General features: G+C 38.1%; 4 protein-coding genes and 1 non-coding gene across 7 annotated transcripts; 3 read left to right on the forward strand and 2 right to left on the reverse strand.

Annotated features, from left to right (window-relative positions):
* The first annotated feature begins 841 nt into the window (after positions 1-841).
* Positions 842-913, forward strand: Trnaq-cug (transfer RNA glutamine (anticodon CUG)). The gene has a single exon. It is a non-coding gene; the product is annotated as a tRNA-Gln (tRNA).
* A 14,810-nt stretch (positions 914-15,723) lies between these two features.
* Positions 15,724-17,610, forward strand: LOC135172691 (ras suppressor protein 1). Its single transcript, XM_064138959.1, has 4 exons — positions 15,724-15,971; positions 16,435-16,606; positions 16,700-17,149; positions 17,222-17,610. The coding sequence occupies exons 1-4, from the start codon at positions 15,818-15,820 to the stop codon at positions 17,304-17,306; spliced, it is 861 nt and encodes a 286-aa protein (XP_063995029.1). The 5' UTR covers positions 15,724-15,817; the 3' UTR covers positions 17,307-17,610.
* On the reverse strand, positions 17,599-19,943 carry LOC135172678 (nuclear envelope integral membrane protein). 3 transcript variants are annotated; one of them, XM_064138926.1, is made up of 7 exons: positions 19,731-19,943; positions 19,421-19,530; positions 18,907-19,129; positions 18,653-18,819; positions 18,252-18,592; positions 17,937-18,143; positions 17,599-17,873 (listed from the first exon to the last, which is right to left on the reverse strand). In XM_064138926.1, the coding sequence occupies exons 1-7, from the start codon at positions 19,816-19,818 to the stop codon at positions 17,747-17,749; spliced, it is 1,263 nt and encodes a 420-aa protein (XP_063994996.1). In that variant the 5' UTR covers positions 19,819-19,943; the 3' UTR covers positions 17,599-17,746. The 3 variants fall into 3 exon arrangements, with proteins under 3 accessions (XP_063994996.1, XP_063995005.1, XP_063995015.1); XM_064138935.1 differs by having other exon boundaries at positions 17,937-18,098; positions 19,731-19,936; XM_064138945.1 differs by lacking the exon at positions 17,937-18,143 and having other exon boundaries at positions 19,731-19,942.
* Positions 19,944-19,952: 9 nt separating this feature from the next.
* LOC135172662 (tubulin epsilon chain-like) lies at positions 19,953-21,804 on the forward strand. Its single transcript, XM_064138883.1, has 5 exons — positions 19,953-20,302; positions 20,390-20,946; positions 21,035-21,181; positions 21,247-21,396; positions 21,469-21,804. The coding sequence occupies exons 1-5, from the start codon at positions 20,045-20,047 to the stop codon at positions 21,788-21,790; spliced, it is 1,434 nt and encodes a 477-aa protein (XP_063994953.1). The 5' UTR covers positions 19,953-20,044; the 3' UTR covers positions 21,791-21,804.
* On the reverse strand, positions 21,786-23,626 carry LOC135172722 (charged multivesicular body protein 5). Its single transcript, XM_064139025.1, has 3 exons — positions 23,426-23,626; positions 22,458-23,003; positions 21,786-22,101 (listed from the first exon to the last, which is right to left on the reverse strand). The coding sequence occupies exons 1-3, from the start codon at positions 23,492-23,494 to the stop codon at positions 22,051-22,053; spliced, it is 666 nt and encodes a 221-aa protein (XP_063995095.1). The 5' UTR covers positions 23,495-23,626; the 3' UTR covers positions 21,786-22,050.
* Positions 23,627-23,719: the final 93 nt, after the last annotated feature.

The following is a 23,719-nucleotide window of genomic DNA, read 5'->3' on the forward strand; positions in this document are numbered from 1 at the left end:
TACTGCGATAAAACCAGTAAATCATCGTAAGATAACCAAATATTGGTTTATCGTGGATAGAGGATTATAGTGTGCCCCGGAGGGGAGAATCGAAAAGCCACCAGCGGTTGATTAATGCTCGAGCAACTCTAAACTGGCGAGTTAATAAACACAAAGTTGAATCGGTAAATCACAGCTAGATATTTCATAACGCTTTAAAAACACGTGTTTATTCATTTTACGAAGGTGAGAGAGCTATCGCATTTGAATATACTCGTACAAAAGGGTTTTACAAGAAATGAAAAACAAGAAAAATTGATAAATTCTCCATTATAAAGACGAGTCAGTTATATATTAGCAATTAGCCAGAGTGCTTGCTGCGAAGCGATTAATCATGCAAACGTGTTGTTTCATGAAATTGTGTTTCTTAGAGAAATAAATGATGAGATCCCGAACTTTGGCGGAAGTGGAAATTAAACGAATGGTCGATGAATTTTCTCTCCCTTCCTTTCAATTTTTTAAAAGAAATATCAAATTGTAAATATAAAAATACCTAAAAAAATTACTGACAATGTTATCTGCATTATCAACGTTGTACTTTCCTTTGAGAAATAAAAATCGAGTCTCTTGAATATTCAAAAAGTTGATTGATTCACCAATAAATAAACATATCAAAATTACAAACTTTGTTGCCGTTAAAAATTTCCGGTTTTTTCACGTCAAATTTCAATAGTTATGCTCTAACAGAACAATTTATACTTTTTCCACTTAATTAGTCATGTCACGATTCTCCTGATTTATCTCAACAGAGTTCAGAGTAGATTAGTGGGTCCGATGCTAATTCGGTGAACTTATATCACGTGGTTCCATGGTGTAATGGTTAGCACTCTGGACTCTGAATCCAGCGATCCGAGTTCAAATCTCGGTGGGACCTAATTTTTTTTTTCATTCCCATTAACAATTATCTTTCGGGACTGCTAGTAGATAAATGAATATGATAAATACCGCGTTATTAATTAGGCGTAAAAATGAAATTTTCACTCGCAAGGAACCTCTGCCTTTTGTTGTCTGGGAAAACAAATTGATTCCATCATATTCACAGATAAGATAACTACATCTCAGTACTATGATTCGAAACTAATTGGCATTTTTGCAAGATTGAGCATAGCACCACCGACGATCCAAGACGATTAGGACGGAAAATAATCGAGATGGTCGATCGAATCCCTCTATACCGTATGTGCCATTGGGTATCCCCCAACAACTTATCGCAGTATAAACTACTAGAGAGCAAAGGAGGAAAATCAATCACCTACCGATTCACGGGTAGATACAACTACTCGATCTGATCTTAATCGTGGATTGCGCTAAGTATCCAATTACTGGTTGGAGTGTATCAACTGTTCTCTTGTTTCAATGCGTCTAAAGTGCATATAAGAGTTGATCTCTGTGTTCTTATCTACTGTCCCGTTGTTATTTATTTGCCGCAAGCACCACTCATATTATCAGTTAATTTTCCATTTTCACCGGAGAAAATAATAACCTGATATTTATTGGATATAGAATAATAGCAAAAATTTTGCACGAATCACAATACCGAACAATTAATTAAATTTCCCCATGTAGAAATTGACGCATTGGAGCATTATACAACTGAAGCGAGAGGCAAGGTGTTTAACCCGGCCACTATTGAAAATAAAGAGAATGAAAAAAAAAAATAATATATTAATTAGAGAGATCCGGGAGTGATTAGGCGGAGCGGACGGACCGACTGACACCTGCAGAAAGTCCAGCCCCGCCTTCTCGACGCCCAGATGAAAGTGCCTTCTATTTAACTCGCTAGTTTTCTCAACAGTCATTGTGGGTGTTTAATAACAATTGAAGGTTTAATTGAATAAATTCATTCGTTTCCGTTATTTCTCGAAAGATTTTTCTTTCACCTGTAATATCCGTTAATTATTATCTGACATAGACTCATAAAAATCGTTTATGATAGTCAAATGAAAATATTTATTTAAATTTCTATGTTATTTATCAATAACGCCAAAAGCTTCAACTGAAGAAATCGTATTTCTTTGATTCAGATAAATCATTTTTCTGGTTATGTGTTCAGTTACTTTGTGACACTTGAAATAATTCATTCAACTGATCAATAAAATTCTTTCGACTTCCAAATCCGTCGATCCTGATTAATGGATATTCTCGTGTTCACAGTAAATAACGTGAGTCTGATTCATACTGTTTACAAGAGCGCCAGACAGAAAATGCTATTAATCAGGATCACTCCTCCCTCAATCGAAATAAAGCACCTTGAAATTTTGTTATTTTTTTTTTATCAAGAAATTAAACGTGAAAATACAAATGCAATGACCACATGCCGCGATTTCCCGCAGGTGCATTGGTACGCAGTCGCGTGGGTGTAATCGGGATGCAAAATGATAAACGAGAAGCGTAACAAAGTCGATGGGTGAGACTAGTGAAGGAAGAAAGGCTAAATAAAAGGATGAATAACGCCTCCTCAGGGCCCCCACAATCCTGATAACTCCTTGGCTTGGTGTGCATATTGGTTTTTTTCCCCCTTCAACTTTGCGCACCATCAAGCATCTCTAACCAAGAGGGTTTAAAGAAGAAAAAAACAACATACGAGCCCTCCTCTCTAACGCGTGATTTCTAAAATCTCCCGGGTATAATCTGACGAGTCCGCTATGAGAAGATCCGCTTTGGCTGGATATTCGATTCATAAACTTGTTGAGAGAATGTGAGGAATTTACGACTTTAACGTGCCATAAGACATGACGATGATGATATGATAAATGCTGGTCATCTGATGAAATTATACCTAATTAACTATCTAAAATTTTAAGTGAAAAATATTGAAAATTATAAGAGTTACTCATTCCCACAAAATTTTCATGTTTGCTCAAAGAAGTCAATTGTACGTCTTTTGAGGTTAAAACAAGACCAAAAATTGTCGTTCTCTTCAAAATATAGTCCTGCCAAGTCCCTAGTAATATCACAAGTTGTTTCGCCTACTTCATATTTCCCAGTTTAAGAGTTGTACTAGAATAATATTTTTTCACTAGTTTATTCGTCATTAGAAAATCCCATTAATTAATTTTTATTGGTAATTACTTTCCCTTCGACAAACGCACCTCGATAAAATCGAAAATTAACTGCAGTTTAAGTACCCTCTCTCATTTTGTCCGGCTCAACCTCCCAGTGATTTTCTTCGACTGCCACATTGGTCGTTTCAAGATCCCTGAAGGATGAATTATTAAACATTGGGCGAGACTTTTTGACGAGCAATTACAGCGGGCGGCACGTTCTATCTCCTCTAAGGAGATGGAGGAGAAAAAAAAAATCAACATGGCATAGATGGAATTGTTCCTCTTTCTCTTATTGTTAATATTCACAGATTTTACAGCCGAGGCGCCGTCGGCCAAATGGAAATGCCACCTTAAAATTGCTGATGATGACTTCCCCGCCCGCCAGTTGTCCAGCCGTCTCTCAATCTTTTCAAATGCATTCACACAATTGTATTGCTTTGTACAATGACTCAAGTAGAATATAAGACTGTCCAGATGATAATAAAGCGGTTGGAGATGACAGAAATATTAAAATATGACATTTTCATTATGATTTTCATCATAACCTGGCGAGATCTACATGTCGAACAAATGAAAAATGAGGAATTGCTAATGTATCACATTATCCGACGTTTTCAATTATAATAGATATCCCCTAAAAAATCAAAAACCGAATTTTGAAAAATCCTCCTCAATACTTTGAATTGCAACTAAAAATGGCACCTATTCTCCTCACCAATGCTTGATTTTTTTTTTCAAAGTTACGCTACATGAAGTCTAGGTTAATTTTAATTTTCTTCACAAGAGAAATGTCAAAATGTTAAATTGCTTTTCTGAGTCGTATGAAATTCATGCCAACAATTTCATCCTCCATGTCAACTCTTTTCAATCATAAATATCCCCGCAACTTTCCAATGCCTGCCTCCATCACCAATAAGCCTCCCATCACTCTAAATTTACTCTCAACTCTTATGCACCAACTTGAGACAAATTTCCTCGACACGGTAGCTGAGTAATAACATCCACCTATTGCCTATCCATCCGACAATGTAACGTTGTACGCTAATGCCATTTCGTGTGTAATTATACGCCGAGATAACCCAATACACGTGATCCAACAAATCTCATGTGTGGGTGAAAACGTGTCATTAGTCAGTCACTACCGACACACCATTAGTCGTGCTCCATTAATTGTCCAGCTCCCCTATTCCCCAGCCAACGGTGCCCAGAAATTCGTCATAAACTCGTCTCCAAATTCACCTAATTCACTTACACAATTCAACGACTTCTCCTTCAAATATGAAAGGCCCAAAAATACAATGAAAAATACAACTAAAATCATGAACATACATTGAATGATAACAACTGCAGGAAGCAGACTAAACTGGACCTACTGGACCTAGATATCTTCCGGAATTCCTCGTTTCCTTACCCACGAAATCAGATACGAGCAAAACAATTTCCACGCACGTATATATAACTGGAGAGTCTGTGGCTCTCTCGCAAAACGAATCTCCCCCTTCACAAAGTACCAGTTGTTTCATATACATATGTGTATGTGTGTACAATATTTTTACTATGTATATTGGTCTACATGCCGTCACGTAGAGCGACCTCCTGAGCGCTTGCGGAATGGAATTATTGTTATTAGGCCAGTGTATGCCCTCCCTCTACCCCACCGTACTCCTCGGCTCGACGATCAACTGAGGCTCTATTCGGCCCGAAACGAGACTACTATACGGTTGAAATGGCTTTTCTACTCAACTGAGTTTTGAGATAATAGAGAGGAGGGAAAATTGTGTGGTCATTAAAATTTAGGAAGAAATGAGCCTCGATCTACAATTATTTATATAGTATTTTGGAGAAAATTCAATTTTCTTCGGTTCGCAACATTCGTAATTTTTTTTGTTCACATCGTTGACCCTCGAGAGATCCAAAAACCTCGAGCAATTTTTCTCCAATGAAAGAATTTTTTATCTTCATAATTATCTGCGCAATGTAATTTAAATAAACCTAAATATTCATGTATTTCTCAAGTTTTTCACACCGAATAGCAAACTGTGAACGGTAATTGGATAACCTTAATGCCCGGAGAAAAATTGTCACTAAAAATTACGGAACTCAAGCTCGCTTACCGATTACGCAAGTGACTACGAAAGTGTAAGTGCCTGTTTTGTAATTTTTCATAGAAAATTCAGCTAAAAATTACGTAGCGCTCCGAAACGATTCCGCAAAAATTTTTATGAATCACATTTCACTCCAGGACTCCGGATCCGATACGCGTAATTTTAATTGACTATTTATCTCCGTCTGACCAACCAAAATGATTGTTTGAATTTAATGTCATTTCCTTTGATTTCAAATTAATAAATAAAGTAAATAGAATCCTATTCTCGGCCCATAGATCTGAGCGATAGTGAAAACCCCTCATAATATTCCCCAGAACCCACCTCGTGGTGCGTGGGCCAACGCGTTGACGACGATTTATCCCCCATCACTGAAAACCTCAACCCTGTCCAGCATCGAGACCTACATAACCTACGCGTTTTATACAGTCGAAATGCTGGCAAAAAGTAAAGAACAAAAAAAAATAAATAAAACAAAACGATAGCCATCAGCCGGATATTAATACACACGTATGGTAAAATGTACGTACTTAAACGCGACAGACGAGTGTCTCGTGCCGCGGGCCACTCGCACCACCTACGCCCCCACCCCCAGAGCGTGGGATAAGATCTCGTTCGAAAAGAAATTTCAACGAGAGAGATACTGAGAGTGAATTTTACGCCCGGATGTGTCCCGTCATCGTTCACACATTTGCCTGACTATAAATCCTCGTCCAGCCAAAAAGAAAGCTCCCTTTATCTTAATAAAGGGGGGAGGGAGGGGGATGGTGGTGGTGGTGGTAGTGGTGGTGAAGAGGGAGGAAAAGAAGAAGAAGAGTCCCAGGAAAAGACGATTGTCATTAGGTGGAAGGTAGATCGATGAGAGGGCATCATTTGACGTCATTCGAATGAAAGTAAACATGTGGTTATTATTTTACAAAGAGTTTCAGGGCAAATGCGTGATTTATGACGATTATTTGTTTGTTTTACTCTTGGGGTGATGAATAAATCATCTTCAAACTGTTGTGCATTATTCATTTTGAACAATTTTTTTTCACTCGATTCGATATCTCTTTCTTTAACGATCGAAGAAAATTATGAATTTGAAATAGCGAATAAAAACACTATTGTAGTGACAAAACAAAGTGATCGATAGAGATATTAATATGACTAATTGGTTCATTAACATCTCGAGCTCATTCGTGTACCTGAACATCGAATAATTAGCGAATAATGGAAAAAATAACCCGTTCAAGTAGTTGCTAATAATCTTGTCCGATGATAATTGACCGAAAGCGATATTCGAATCATCAATATCCACTGACACTTCGTACGTTCAATCATATAGAACTTGGTATTGGCTAGACATACGCCCTCGACCCTTGTTTGCATACATCGGAGGTGAATATTTTCCCTGTAGCCAGATGGCAGATGGAGTTTCAGAAACTTCCGCTGCCTTTCCACGCCAGGGGCATTGCCGACGATGATTTCAACCTCCCTCTTTCTCTTCAATAAACAATCCAATAATTCGCCAAGATTAAATGCTCGAGATATATCCAGGGCACCACTCAACTTCGGGTATAATCGATGGCAACAATTGTTTTGAAATTGCACGTTGACCTCTTGGCATCTTGCAGAAGTGAACAATTTTTTTTTTTGTTGTTTATCTCTTCTTTTTTTCCTCGCAACTCGTTGGAATGTTTTTTTATGGGTTTTTGTTGCAAAATTTATTGCGGGAGATTTGATAGGTAGACGGAGGAGGGGATGAGAATGGCCAGAGAGGGTCAGAGACCCGGGGTATGACGGAAAGGAAATCGATACGTTTTAGTAGAGATAAATAAAAGTGAGAGGGGTGAAAGCATGATGATTTGGTTACAAGGAAGGATTAGGAGTCTCGGTCAGTTCATGGACGAGAGAGAAATGGCTGATGTAAGCTTGTGGGCGAAACATTGCAGACATTTTCAAACGTAATATCAGACATAAAAAAACGTCTCTCAACCGCATTTTTCGAGCCGAAAAGTGAATGCCTGAATTTTACCCTCTTTTTGGCAACAGTTTCTAACAGATAAAAATCATTGAAAAAAAATTAAAACTCTCTGCAATTCCCCTGAATTCATCTTTAACATTCAGACAAATTTTCAACTTATCCGTTCAATTTTTAATATTTGCAAACGATGGGTAAACTCCAAATAATTGTCAAATGGTTAAAGCACAATGCAACTCACTTTACCCCAATATTTCTCAAGAAATCATTCAGATGGCATTTTAAGTTGGTAGTCACCACCGAGGCGACCAAGTGAAAGTTGTTAATCGCCAAAAAGAGTACAATTCACCACTAAATAGCTAGTACCCCTCACATTTACCCACGAAATACAGGGCTTGCGGATTGAGAATAACCAAACGACATAAACCAAGATCAAGTAAGAAGCGTAAAGCTCTTAAGCGGATATCACAGCTGGGACTGATTTGTTGCTTTATAAATTCGCACTTTCACGGTAATGAACTCCCGAGAAGTACCCATTGGCGGGAGGGAGAGGTAGGGACATTCAGCCGTTAAGAAGATTTAATATTACGTTTTAAAAAAATTGAAAGAAAAAAAGCAAACATAAACAGATATTTGGAAAAGTAAAATTTTTCGGTAGAAAAATCGCACACAGCGAGTAATTCTCCTCAGAGAAAAAATAAAGTCTGAAATGTTGATACTTGCAGATCAGGGTTGGATTAGTAGTTAGGTAGATGGTGGGTGTTACTACAAAGGCATGGAAACAAGTATAATCCGCCGTTTCACTCCCGGACGTAAGAAAACCAGATAACAAAATGAAAAACTAATGGAGTCGTCAAAACTCGTTGAATTTGTTGATTCAAGACAATTTTCAAACCAATGTTAATCTCTCGTATTTGATTTCTCCAGAGAGCTGTCGTGATTGAATTTTTACCTACAAGAGCACCATAAAAGACATCGGAAACCGGCTCGATGGAGCCCAACTATAAAGAGAGGAGGCGATCAACTCGCCCCTTCATCGAGTCCACGAATGGTGAATAACCAATTACGTAGCTATAAGGATTCATTAATAATCACCGCCGTCTCTATTACCTCACGTATGGATATAATCGCATAACTTGGATCGACACAGGCACCAAAGGAGTACTGCCATTTGCCTCCATGATCGTTGATCTGCTACCGTGTGTACACCTACCGCCAGGGACATGCAGGAGCTTATCGCAGAGACTTTCACATTTTACCGCCGTGCAAACGTAAATTCTCATTAGGGATTAGGCCATCCAAAATGTAATTAGACCTGAAGTCATAATTTTGATGGTTACGGACGTGAAAGAGGCCTTGAGAAATCAGTAAAATAATTGCAACTCTGAAATCACTTTCCGAATGTAATTTTTCAATTGATTAAATTTTACCATCCAAAGTTTATCTTTTCTGGAATTTCCTTTGTTTAAACCTTACAAATTATTCGATAGAATTTAATCATTCCTTTTTGTTCAATGGAGCTTCTATACAGCCAAGTTCATTAACCTCAATTAAAATTGATTAGTTTTTTATGATTGATTTTTGAAAATCGTTTTTCTCCCTGCATGACAGTATGACTTGAAAAAAATATTAAATTCAATAAAATCAAATGAAATAGCACGAAACAATAATGTTTATGATAAAAAATAATGATTCTATATTCTATGTAAAATGAATTTCCCATTCGTTTTTTTTCTCATCAGCGTATAAAAAGCCTTTCCACATTAGGTAGGACTATAATCTCTCCACGACCCTCAGTGAGAAATAATCTTTTGTTGTTGCGACATTTTCTTCATTTTTCACCCACCAATATTTGTTTTTCAAGTTTACACGAAGGGGATCCTAGAGGGGTTCCTGGGCACTCCATGGCGTTCATTGTTACGTCGATGGATAAAGGCTCATTATACCCAGTGACTTACTGATATGCCGTGGCAACGGGCCCATTAAATAGCCAACGGATCGTTGCGTGGCAAACGAACCACGAACCACGACTCTGCCTTCGCCAAGGGGATACTCTATCGCGATTTTATTTCCCTCTAAAAACTTTCACTGTTAATTAACAAAGCGCAGAGTCTCACGCTTCATTCATCTCCAAAATCTCCAACAAAATAAAAAAAAAAATTAATCAACTAATCAGCCATCGAACGAATAAAATGAATTCGATTAACAAAAAATATAATGATTTATTTTGCATTCCCAACTATTCTAAAATTAGTAATCGACATTAAGCAAGCAGCAGGGACATGTCAATTGATCTGCGAATAATTCACATGGTCGTTAATTACAATGATCATCCAACCAACTACAGATTTCATGCGCTTCGCTGTCTCGTTTCGGAAGTGACATTGCAATAAGACGACAAATAAATAAATAAATAAAAAATACGCAATATCGAAGGATAAAGAGACGTCTCGATCTACCGCCCCGAGGAATGCAAAGACCAGAGCTCGCGGTATTTGTGAAAATAAAACGTACAAGTGTATGACATTTATGTTCAGTCGGAAGGTCGATATAAATCACCGATTGCCGATCAATATCATCTCACCCCCACCCTCCCCCCTCCCTACTTTTCTTGCCCCTGTGGCTACTCGTCAAATACCACGAATTTCTCTTTCCCACTGTTTGAATTCCTAGGAGTTCTGCAAACACGCAATGTGTGTTTCCAAGTTATTCTCCTGTGTACTGGAATACCCGAGGGTGTGTTAATTGATACCCTGGCGCCATTCAGTGACACGGTGCAATTTCTGAACGACGCCGTGTGCTTCGTTATATCGTGTAATCGACGATATTTAATTACACGCCTTCTATGTGGGACGCGTGATTGGCTTTGAAAATTGTATCTACGGGGTGATGCTCTGCTCATCACGTCACATTTTTACTACATTTTTTTCACATTGACAAAAAATTTTTATAAAGTCCGCAGTACGACCTATATCTATCAATTTATTTGCAAAGCGCTGGGTGAGATGACTGAAATCTGTCATGGACAGTTGATTGATAATTTTCAGGACGTTGACACCATGAAATTAGTATTTTCGAGGAGTAGAAAAACGAAAAATCTCCCTGTCCTTTAGAATGTCAATGGCGAATGATTGAATTTTCCAATACAATCACGAGAAATGTCTAACACACTGTTAAAAATGTTTTGAAGATCAACGAATAGTGGCTCTTCAATTCTTAATGAATTGGAGTCCAATTCGATTGAAAAGGAGTTTTTCTGTCCTCAGAGAAGACGTTTGATATTATACGCGACAAAATTTTGAGTCGATCGAAAAATCCAAGAAATTGATGTTTGACCTTCGAAACCAACGAATAATTTTCACTGTCTGCAAATTTCCTTCAAGACAAACTCATGATAATTTCAGATGAATAACTGATCGTCAAAAATATCAAGTTTTGCTACATAAAACTCGAGAAGTAAGTTTACACCAGAAAAAAATCTTTTTTTGTTAATGAACAATTTTCTTTCACTTTCCCCCGACCAACACTTGAATTATAAATGACCGATAACTAAGCCCATGACGCATGAAATTACATACGACTACGCTTCGATACACGACAATAAACGCTGATCTGTCGCACTTCCGGTGCATTGAAAAAATTATACTGGGAAAAACGGTATATATTTAAAAAGCAGTGTGGCGCCAGTGCTAATAATTTTCACGGTAAACCATCGGCGTGTGTGCGTGACGCCTTCTAATCGTTTGGGGCCCCTTCTCGTTTAATTGCCATTTCACGGTCTCCCTCTTCCTCTCATTCTTACTCACCTCTTTCGATTCCACAACGGGCATCAACTGCCTCAACAACTCACATATAAAACGTACCAAGAGGTGTATATAATGGCCGAAGAGGCTAAGGGGTGGTTATGGTAGGAGAGAAATAAGAAACTGTCTCGTTCATAATCTCCTCCAATGGGGATAGAATTTTATCCAATTTTTTATTCTCCTACCCCTCTCATTCTCAATGTGGTTTAATGCATGTACAGAAACTATAAACACCCGTGACTCGTTGGCTGGGATAATATACAGCTGTATATCAGCTAAAGCGAGTGTCATAAAGGCTATTTAAAGGAAGCAATTAACATTACATTAGGGCCAAAGAAGTTGTACTAGTATTGTTTATGTTCCTTGAAGAATAAATTGTTTTTAAAAAAAAACCATTTATTGCATCACCAATCGTTCCATGAATTTTATGAAGTTATTTTTATCCCACGATTGAATAAATTTCATTCAACTCGTTACGCCAATCGACTGAATGAGAACAATATCTTGTAAAAATATTTTAAACGAATAAATTTTATCTTGTTGGTCCCCATCTGGAAGCCTTCCGCCGTAAAAAAAAGGAGAAAAAAAAATTTAGATAAACGATTAAAATTCACCTCGTAATGCGATCATGATGGCTCTAGCGCCACAAGCGGTCTCCCTGTGCTTGTTTTATTTCCCTTTACTTTAAGTTTTACCGTAAGACCTCCTGTGCCACGTCGAAGACCGCGGTGTATTGGCTACACGAAGGGAATCTTACAAGAACCGTTTAAGAGTTTTTAATAAAAAAAATAAGTGAAAATAAGGTACAAGTAGCCAAAGGGAAGATGTCAAGTTAACACCTTTTGGTAAGGGATAATAAAAACAAAATAACTTAAAAAATAATAATAATATAAAGTAAATAAACATTTTTCACGGTGGACAACGGTTTCCCTGGTCGTGTGTCGATAATTCTCAAGGACCTTTGGGGACCTCGGTTAGTGTTTAAACCGCGTGTAAGGAGAGACAGGAAGAGAGATGGTCAACCAGGGGCCTCTCGTGTTTTGTGTTCAACTCTGTGAACCAGTTATTGAATTTACATTCAAAAAAGAAGAGAAAAAAACACGAAATCGAGTAATGCCATTTGGAGCGATTTTTTCAAGCACTTTAGTTGCATATAAATATTTAATCAACTCCATGCAAATGACTCTTGTTGGTTGATTAATCCGCGTGATTCAATTGCTGAGTTTATTTTCAGTGAAATTTAATACCACGATTTCATTCAAATAGACAAGTTTTGAAGCTTTCATCCCTCTTTTTGTCTAGATATTCGATGAAGAAATTGAATATCAAGCGATGACATTCTCCTCCGACTCAATCACGAAATTTGCATAAAATTCATGGAACAAAATACGAAAATGAATCGTGACAAAAAGTCATTGAAGTGGAAACAGGGAAGAAAAAAGAAAAAACCTCACGCATCCGTAATGCGCCGAAAACAGAAGCCAATGGGATATCATGTGTACCGGTATCATAACGGCCGAGACAGTGTGGAGGAACGTGGAGACTGGCGTTTAAATTGGACGACGCCACGGTGTGTTACATCGACGCCTTATTAAACATCTTTTTTCGTGTGTGGGGAAATAATAAGAGCATACGTAACCCATCCTCTTTACAAATTTCGTTGGGTAGTTTTTACATCACGTGACAGTGATTTTTTACCAGTTTTTTAAGGATATCCAAGTATCGTATACTGTGAGGGTATCGCCTGCATGATAAATTCAATTAATTTCAATGATTTCTAATAATTGTAACTTTGGGAACCTATTTTTACAAAGAATCAATTTGTGAGAAATTCCCCTAGATTCAAAGAAACACATTGTTTCAATTATTCCGTTATAGTTAGTCTAAACAAATAAGCTTTCTAAATTTTTTTCGAACTGACCAAATGCCCCCTAACTGTTCAATATCAAAATTTAAATTCAGGCCTCAACAAATGAACGCTCCGATATTCAACAGCAAACAAAAAACACATTCAACCGGAGAAAAAATATCCGAAGTACTTGGATATCCTTAATTCATCTCAATCAGACAACTCGTTAGCAACGATTTCTTGTGAAGCCAGAAACTGATAAAAAATGACCGCATTTTTTAAATATTCTTAAATGGATTTTTTTTTACTACGGAATTTAGTCTTCATATCCTCTTATTTTCCTTATCACTTGCATCATGCCCGTTGGCTCCATCAGTGTTGAAGATGGTCTCGTTTCTAGTGTTAAGTAACGAGCCACCTTGCTTTTTTCTCGTCCCATCATATATATATATGTAATATATATATACAATATTTTTTTTAATACTCTCCTATCCACTGGATCGGTCACGGCGTCGGTAAATTGACCGATAATGTTGCTTGGCACTGATTGCTGGATAGCAATGATGGATGCACGATGCCCCGTACCCTCTCCTCTTTTCCTTCTGGAGCTGTTCGTACGACTCCGGGGGCTGTCCTTTATACCATATACACGCCAAGGTCGCTAACCTTGGCCGTGTTGAGGCCCTCCGGTTGTATTTGGCGCCACTGGGTTCAGTGAAAATCAACCGTATCATTTGCATTTCAACGCTTTTTATTAATTTTTCCGGACGCAATTTCATAATCAAATTCAATTCAAAAATTAATACTCGTATACCTTCAACAAATAATTTTCATCACACCCTTCGCGACTATTTCCAACCCTGACATTTAAAAACTAATTTCCGATTGTCAACGATGTATTTACTCAGCCGGGATTGAGTGCGCATCGATAATGCATTCATCCAGCACGCACAGAGGCCGTTGTGGAATGCAAGCGTCTCGCATTACAACCGCAGGATATCGACGATGAGAAGGGAATCAAGCGAATAAAAAAAATATAAAAAAATGAACAAACCAGGGGTGAGGGGTGAGGTGGCACTGGGGGGAAGAGGGAAGAAAGCCATGAATAAAACAACGACGACAAAGAAAAATTGTTAACGTTATTGAAAACCAGTTCACTAGCACCGATATCCAAGTCAACCGCTCGTTATCGGCTTATAATTGTGGATTACCATCATCACTGGAGCGCCGTACGTTGGTAAAAAGCGACAAGAGTGATGTGAGAGAAAAAAAAATTGCACGAAAAATAAATGCCTTATCACATCGTTGAGTTTAGCTAATATAACTCTCTCTGATTGTAAATTATTTAAGTCTGTGAATTCATTAGACTCTGGTGGTGTGTAGCTTCACCTCACAGAGCCTCTTGATATACAATCTCCCGTATGAATTTTAATGCCGTCTGAATAATTGATGGAATTCTTTGGGGAAACTTAGTGAAAAGAGAGGAGCACGATTGCAAACTAAAGCCCGCCGAGGAAGACTCTTTAACTTGGCGCCAGTGTTGCAGGAAGCTCAAATGCATTTTTGAGCTATTTCTGGTGCATAAGGTGGAGTCATTGGAAGGTGAAGAAATGCGCTCACGAGAGTGGCCAGTTGGAAAGAGGCGATTTATGTGTCCTGGATAAACTCGGAGAGATGAAGTGGTATTTTTCATTGGGCTTAGGGAGATAGGCGAGATGGTGTAGCTACATGCGAGTTAAATACTTAAATGAATATAATTGTTTTGGATATTCAAGAAGAAGCAGACAATTTAAATCTTTCATGCTGTTGTCAGTCGTCGTATTTTATCGGAATTTCCCTTCCATTAACGAGATTTTTCAACTTCCGTTGATAATTTGGAATCTCTAATGTATTATCTGTTTAGAAACTCATTCGAAGAGTTTGAGAAAGAAAAAGAATTTAAGAAGGTTGCCCTTGTCTTCTCAACTGTTTTGTTGAGATTTTCATTCGTGAGAATCAATATTTACAATACAAATGAGTTTATTCTATTACTCACCGGCATGACTCCATCGCTGTTACCAGAAATTCCTCACTTGTGTAAACACCTCTGCGCCCGGGATTTTATCACTCTCGATGCTCTTTCACTAATTAATTAATACACTTACACTCACATGATGCACCTGTAGTCTAGCCACCACTCATCACTCACACACAACCACTAACCGGCAAATCACCCGGCACTTTTCACGACCACTTTTTTACAGCAATTCTGATTGCAAACAACTATAAATGTTCAATTTACGGCGATAACTTCCGATAATGTTCCTTGTTTACCAAGAAATACAGAGATAATGCTTGGTCACCGCCAAATATTTGCCAATTTTTCAACCCAAAACTTTAAGATGACGTCACATGAACTAATTTACCTTCAACTGCCTATTCATCCTGAATAATAATCCAAGACATGTAATAACATTCGAGTCCACTGTTTAGACGCCTTCAGGACGAAAATGTTGTTGTGACCTCTCAATTTGTCCGATCAAAGCCGATTTGTACGATTTTTCACCACTATATAGTTCAATTTATCGTGATAGGAATCGTCACATATGTAATAACATTCAAGGAAGAATATTCTCACAATTTCTTTGTTAAACTGTTGTTATGGCGTCTGTTTTTGTTGCACTCGTTGGTCTCGTCGACTAGCTGACTCTCTCAGACAAAGGAGACTGCGCGCGCAGTCCTTGCTCACCCCCATCCTCCCGCTGGGGCTGCGCGGCAGTTCCACTCGCGATGTAAGCATTTTGGCGCCATCTCGAAGTCCATTTGAAAAGATCGAGGGCAATACGTAGGCGTCAGGACTCTCCGATGGTATACAATAATTATGATTATGACTGTAGCTGTATGTAGAGATGATAGGATCCCCGATGGTTGTGCATACAACAGTTGTACAACGTTCAGCAGTCGGTGCACCTCGCAAAAGAGGCGTCACCATTATTTAAAGAACCTGACGTGTTTAGAACAGTGCGCGCGCAATGAACCAAACCCAAGCCCCAGTGTCTTGTATCCCGACTGCCACCAAGATGTCAAAAGCCAAGAAGGTCCTGGATGAGGCCCGGGAAACCCAAAATCCCGAGCTGGATCTCGCCGACAAGGGCATAAACACCTTCGAGGAGATGCCGGGATTGCGTGAGTAACATGTCATTCGCCGGATTTGGTGTACGCTATGGGGATTGTCCAAATTTGGTAGCTTGCGCGACGGGTTTTTACTCCAGCATCCCGGGTCAGCGCTGACGGCCATTCGGAGGCGTGGTTACGCATGCGTTTTGGAGCTATTTATTTGAATTTTGAATGGTTTGAATGAGGATCATATTGTTGCACAAATTCTTCTGGAAATTATTTTATTTTTGAATATAAAGAGAAAATTAATAAGTTTATTTTCAATACAAAATTAAAAGATGTTATATTGATGAATTAAATGAAAGTTAATTGATGCGAATGATTCGATCATTGATATTTGATAGCTGAAAATGTTTCGACACTGGGCAGTTCACCCTATTGATGATATTTTACAATTTTTTCTCCGTAATTTGCAGGAGGCAGTATGAATTTAACGTCATTCAATTATTATTTATATTTGATTGGTTTTCAGTGAATATGTTGAACATAACTCGATTGACACTGAGTCACAATAAAATTCAAACAGTCCCCCCCGGACTCGCAAATCTAGTCAACTTGGAGATTCTCAATCTCTTCAATAATCACATCACGGAACTGCCGATTTCGCTGTCTCAAATGCCGAAATTAAGAATTTTAAATGTTGGGTAAGTAGAACTAGACATTCAAAAAAATTAATAGGCTCTGGAAAAAAGCAAAAAATAGTATTTGTCGAAGCATGTGCTTGTACTGCTGCACAGAATGAATCGGCTGGATGCCCTTCCCCGAGGCTTCGGGGCCTTTCCAGTTCTCGAAGTCCTGGATCTCACCTACAATAATTTAAGCGAGAAGAATCTCCCAGGTAATTTCTTCATGATGGAGACTCTGCGTGCGCTGTACTTGGCCGACAACGACTTTGAGTATCTTCCCGGGGAAATTGGTCAATTGAGAAATCTCCAGATTATGGTCCTAAGGGAAAACGACTTGATTGAATTGCCCAGGGAAATTGGGGAATTGACCCGACTCCGGGAGTTGCATATTCAGGGGAATCGATTAACTGTTCTCCCACCAGAACTGGGAAATTTAGATCTCGTGAGCAATAAAGCTGTATTCAGAATGGAATTTAATCCGTGGGTTACGCCTATTGGAGATCAATTGCAGGTGGGGATCTCCCACGTTATGGATTACATAAGATCTGAAACGTACAAATAGTAAGTAAAGACCACAGTTTACTACTTTTTTTCCAAAAGCTATTTGCTTTAATTTAATTTTTTATTTTTCAGTGTTTATGATCGCCATCAAAAGGCCAAACCTCCACCACCGGCAATAGAGAACGACAAGAGCAAGAAAATCTCTCGAATGCGTTGAAGAGAAAATTAAATTAAAAAGTGCAAAGACTAACCCAAGGGAGAATCGGGCAAAATGGAACGTCCTAAACCTTGAGATGGGCAGAGTGAAAATCAACTTTTTATCATTTTGAAAGTCATTAACAATATTCCTCTTTGCCATACTCTGAAAATCTCACTGCCATTTATGTTAGTCTTCCGATAATATTTGTGCCTTACAATGTTAATACCTCAGAGAAATGTCATATTTATGTAATAATAACGTTATTTTATACTACGTCGCCATTTCATGTACTGAAATAAATACTAACGACTGTCACAAATTACTTTATTTTCAAAACTTTCTCTCAGTATTAAGAAAATACAATTCATAATATGGCATAACGAAACGTGGCAAAGGTATATACAAAATGAGTTGATTCGCTGTATGACAGCACAATGATTGAATTTATTTATAACTATTCAGTAGTCGTCATCGTCCTCATCCTCAGTGTATTCGCACTCCTCGATGAGTTTTGTGAGTTCTACATCGTGTTCGTAACGCTCATCGGAAGAGAGATGAGGTGAACCCTCCATAAATTGGGCGAACCTGGAAAAACCCCAAATTATTAGTCAGTCATTAACCTGGATTGTCTCAAGTTATGGTAAGCACCTTATGGGATCTTTTAATCTCAATACTGTTTTCCAGGGACTACATTCTGGACTCGAGCAATATTTCTTCAACTCTCCTAGTGCCTTTTTAGTTTCTTTAATACCCTGTTCTCTGTACTCGTCTTCTGTTAGTAATCTTCGACGTTCGGGAAACATCGAGTTCCTGATTGAATTATAATTTAAGTATGATCTCAGTATCAATATCTGACTGAATCAAATTTTGAAAAAAAAAACAAATATTTAGCGAAATAGACAAGCAGATAAGTAAATAAATAAATGACAAAATAGTAGAACTAAGATTGCGTGTTAAACTTACCAGTAAACTTTTCCTTTCTGGAAGACAACGATTGGAAAATTATAGAGAATAATTATGAGAACACAAATGCCCGTAGAAGCTTCATGAAAATAGCTGCTAAAATATATCATAAGTAGTCCTGAACCCTGAAGAAACCACTGGATAATGTTTTTTGTTCTTGTGTTAGTTACCGGTCCAATCCGATAGCATATAATAAAACTGATGAACGAAGTAGTCAGTAGATACCACAGAACGTAATCTCTGTACTGCAAAAGAATTATTTGGGCGTTCTCCCAGAGGATGTTTGCCAGCCAGGTACTTAGAGTCCAACCACTGGCAATTATCAGGTACATTGCTTTCCCCTGTTATAAATTATTAATACCAATTGACTTTTCCTTGGAACTAATGGAATGTTGACTTACCCTTCCAAAAAATTTACTGATGAACCAAATAAGAATAAGTACTGAAAAAGCATCTCCCAGAGTAATTCCAGTGATGTAATAAAATAATGCATTTCGACTGAGTTTTGGGGCAGACCAGAAGAGAAGCGTTCCTCCGAGTGTGAGTGCTAATCGCCAGACATCAATACCTTAAACAGCAATTGCATTAATTAATAGGTTTAACAGTTATGTACAGAGATCTTGCAGTAGTCATTCAAGATATTATTAAGACTGACTTGTTAATGTCATCGACATCTTGTAACGATAATTATTGGCTGGGGGTGTGTAGACACCGATGCAAGTGTCCTCGAAAGGATTCATCTTCATCTGCTTACTCTTTTTTGTACCAAACCAATTAAATCTCCATGATCGTTGGCTGAGGTCGTGTTTCTCCACAACCTCGGGGGGACTCTTACCATCGTAAAGCTCGTATGTATCCAAGTCAGTATGTAAACTCAGCTGAAAAAAATTATCACTAGTGTGAAAATAATCAAAGGTTAAAATCAAGTGAACTGACCAGTGCACGAACGAATACAACTCATCACACATTAACGATCAACCGGCTAGAATTCAATAAAATGGGAAATTTCCACATTCCATCGAATTATAGACATTAAATTGGTTTTTAAAATGTCTTAATTCACTGCACTGAGTATTTTTTACTTTCAACATATGGATGAGGCCAGCGGCTGAACAAGTTCGAACACTGGCGCATTTGCTCTATTTACAGAATAAAAAATATGTCTATACCGTTAAAGTTCTCCAAAGGTGAATGAGGTATTTGGACTTCGCATTGTGGCAGAATATTCGTAATCCAGGTTTTGTATTTTCTACTGAATCCCCAGGTTCTAAATAATGCACTAGATCCAAACAAAAATAGTTAGTTAGTTACGCAGCTATCAAATCAAATTTGACTTCATTAAATTTATACATAAAAGCACAAATAGTTTCAATAAAATTACAGACTGTGTGAACAATTATAAAAATCTTAGTAAGAAGTCTCAAAAATCATAGTGATCTTTTCAGAAGCCGGTAAAATATAGGTTAGACCTCAACTCACAGGAATTAGCACCCGCTATTTGAGCAAGAGTATGATGAACAATGACAATCAATAAAATTCCATTGATCCTCGGCTTGAATAGTCCCATAGTGTCCGATTGTCTCCGATTTGAAAATAATCAAACCCTTCGCGAAGATCGACTGCTCCGAAAAAAGCGTCTGTGAATCAGCTGCAATCAGCTGTTACTAAAAAGAGCGGGAAACCCTTGGCAAATGGGTTAGCCTCACTAGTCTCCCTCCAATGTAATCTAGCCCTTGCCCAATACTCTCCTAGAACTGCGTAGTTACCCAGGACCCATAAAAAATACGTAAAAAATGAGTCAATTTGTCTGTGTCCAGGTTGGACAATGTGGAAATCAAATAGGAAGTGCATTCTGGCCTCTGGTACTCCACGAATATGGAATAGAGACGTCGAGTGGTGGAGTAAATCAATTAAAAATACAAAAAGACTATGCGAAGAATATTGACGACCTTTCTGAGGCTTTCAACAGTTTCTTTCATGTTCCTGAAACGTCAGGAAAATTTTCATTCTCTAAACTGTCAGATCTGACAGCCAGCAATGTTAAAGCTAGGGTAATTTCATAAAATCCTTCCTTATTATTTTTTTGAATATGCTATTGCTGCTGAAATACCAAAGGGCTAATTTTCAATAATTTCTAGGCAATTCTCATTGATATGGAAGACAGTGTTGTCTCCAGATTCAGACAAGGGAACTTAAAAAATCTCTTTGATGACACTTGCACAGTAACAAATTACCCTGGTTCTGGTAATAACTGGGCAGAAGGTTACTACAGTCATGGTCGAGCTTATAAGGAAAAAATTGAGGAGACATTGAGGAGAAGCGTTGAACGATGTGACAATCTCCATGGCTTCCTGCTCATGCACTCTCTAGGGGGAGGAACTGGTTCAGGTCTGGGCACAGCTACACTGAAGCTACTAGTTGATGAGTATCCTCATGTGGAGAAATTTGTGTCGTGTGTTTATCCCGCTCAGAACCAGGATGTTGTTACGGCCCCTTACAATGCTCTTCTAGCAACTAGACAATTAATCGAACATGCCACTTGTGTTTTTCCTGCTGATAATGGGGCCTTATTCGATATTTGTAGTTTGCGAGGGATGGGGAGGGATAATCAGGATCAGGCAAGGTACAATGCCACAGGCAGTCCATTCCAGGATATGAATAGTGTTATTGTAAATATGTTGCTTCATTTGACAAGGTACTTCATAAAGACAGACTGGCATTTATCTCAACATTCTCTTTGTAATAAAACGGTCAAATATTTTTGCCGACATTTTTTTTTGCAGTGGAGCGAGATTTCCTGGACATTTAAACACAGATATGAACGATTTAGCCACGAATTTAGTGCCTTATCCTCATCTTCATTACATTTTCAGCAGTGTCTCCCCCATTTCTATGACAGCGTCAACAATGCCATTGACTCAGAGTAGTAGGTAATTGTCAATTATATGCTGCCTCTAATCAGTTGTTCTCTGATAAATTATTACTATCTTCTAAGATTGCAGGATGAATTGTTCACCAATGCTTGGTCGAGATCGCATCAGTTGATTAAATTTGATCCACTCCAACCGAAAGCTGTGATAATTGGAGCTGCTCACATTGCTCGAGGAAACTGTTCAATGAATGATATGAGAAGAAATATAGAGAGGTTCGAATCTTTAATCCATCTATTACAATTAGTAGATGTAGAATGACCTTATGAACTTTCTTTAATTTGTAGACTTCAGAATAAAGGAAAATTCACTCCATGGAGCAAGGAAACAATGAAAATTGGGTTATGCTCAGTCCCTTCAGCAGGTCACCCAGCCTCTCTGCTGTGCCTCATAAATTCCTCTGCAATGCGCTTCATGTTCCAAAGCCTAATTAGTCAATTCGACAAATTGTACAAAAAACGAGCTCACGTACACCACTACCTCCAAGTGAATGACTTCGAAGAGGAGGATTTCCTCAGCTCCCGAGAATTTCTCTCCTCGGTGTACGACAAATATAAACAACTTCACAATCAGAAACTAATCTACATTCCAAGACTCCAAGTGCTGTGATTTTTGTTAGTAGTTTATTTCCCTCCATTTTCAATAATACATGTTCATAACATTAAAAAATAATTGTAAGAATAAACTGATGCTCGTGTAAAGCACATAGTTCCCTCGGGTCTTTTGCCTCAGCGCAAAGTTCAGGTGTCATAAAAAAATTTACTTTACATTTTTGTATCATATATTAAAGCGTTTTGATTGCGGACTCCGTAGGGATTTCTTCGTAAAGCTAAATAATCATGGCTGTATTTAGTATTCGTTTAAGTTCATTAAGTGGCTGGAATCTGTGGCAAGCCGAATTCATCCACCAAAACTCCATCCTGAAAGAAATACAGATGAATTGAAGAATTTTTAATCGGCAATTTTTTTAAATGACATTACGAATTACGTAGATCATGCAATCGGGAATCATTTTCATGATTTTATTGTTGAAAATTCAGTAAATAATATGTTTTTGAACTCTATAAGAGCGAGAATCAACTCATTGATAATATACGAACAAATTTAGCATAATTTATTCACGGTTATGAATTATCCAGTGATTTTCAATGGAAGAGCGTGATCAAAACTGAATATAGTGGAACGATTTCGGAGGGTTTTCGTTCCCACAAAAAAAAAAGACACCGAAAATAAATAGAAACCAATAATAAAAGTACTACACAAAGAGATTATTCACCTTGTTTCTGACCGAACTCGCCCCGGGTTCCTTATCAGGAGCATTAGGTGCAGTGATAGCATCATCAAGGTACGAAGTATCTGTATCAAGAGCCAAATCATCCCCAAGTGCATCAAGTTCTGCTTCAAGCTCATCATCATCAATTTCTGGCATCCCATAGCTTCTCCCCAATGCCTCTTGCACCTCATCAGCCTGATCTAGCATATCCGCCAGGTCATCCTGCATGTCATCGATATGATCAATGTTGATGTTCTTGAACTCTTTCTGCATCTGCTTGACACCATCCTTCATCGCAGCCACGGTGATCTGCGTATCCTTGAGGGTCTGAGTGGCATAGTTGGCTTGTTCCATGTTGAAGGCTTGCTGTCTCAGGCTCTCCACCTGCCCCTCATACATTTTACGTTGTTTCAGGACTCTCATGGCTTTTGCCTTGACTGCATTTTTGGCTGGACCATCTCGCATTTTTGCTAGCTGATCTTTGTACTTTTTCAACTCTGCATCGAGACGTTGTACCTTTTTCTCAGCTGTGTCAGCGCGTCCATCGACCTGATTTTTTGAATAAATTGATCAATCTTATAACATTACCCTGATTACATATTTGTTGTTTATAATAAAACAAATCAAACAGCTTAAAATTTGAAGAATTATTTTATCAATCTTCCCCAAAAGTAGACATTCTTTTGGTTTCATTTTTTTACCTGTTTTTATCTGCTCAATATCACAACTTCGGTAATAAAGTTAATGGGAAAAGTTTGGGAACTTCGCTCTTGTTAACCTCACATCAAAGCTCTTATAGAAAAAAATAAAAATTCTTTCACTTAAGGAAAAATAGCCAAAGTAATTGGAAATCTTGGAAAGATGTTGAAAACGCAAAATTTCGTTTAATAAAAAAGCAAAACAATAATTAGTGAACTAGTGACCCACATCCCAAGGTCGCCTAACCTATCATTCAGACTGAAAATTCTCACCCCAGCGATGACATCGGTGAGGCTTGGACCAGGTTCCTTGGGTTTAGCACGTCCAAACAGTCTATTCATCTTCAAAATGCACTAGTTAATTTTTCCAACAGTTAATTCGTTTTCACTCCAGAAAACCAAGAAGGAAAAAATCCGGAAACGTCAAAAACGGAACGACAGTTGCTTCAACAATACCAATAATCATAACAATGATAATAATAATGACAAGACGCAACTTTAGCAGAAAATAACACCGTACGCCTGCGCAACCAGATGATGATTCTGCCTTACCGACAAAAAGCCAAC

This window comes from Diachasmimorpha longicaudata, chromosome 1 (genome assembly GCF_034640455.1).
Source record: "Diachasmimorpha longicaudata isolate KC_UGA_2023 chromosome 1, iyDiaLong2, whole genome shotgun sequence".
Classification (NCBI taxonomy): domain Eukaryota; kingdom Metazoa; phylum Arthropoda; class Insecta; order Hymenoptera; family Braconidae; genus Diachasmimorpha; species Diachasmimorpha longicaudata.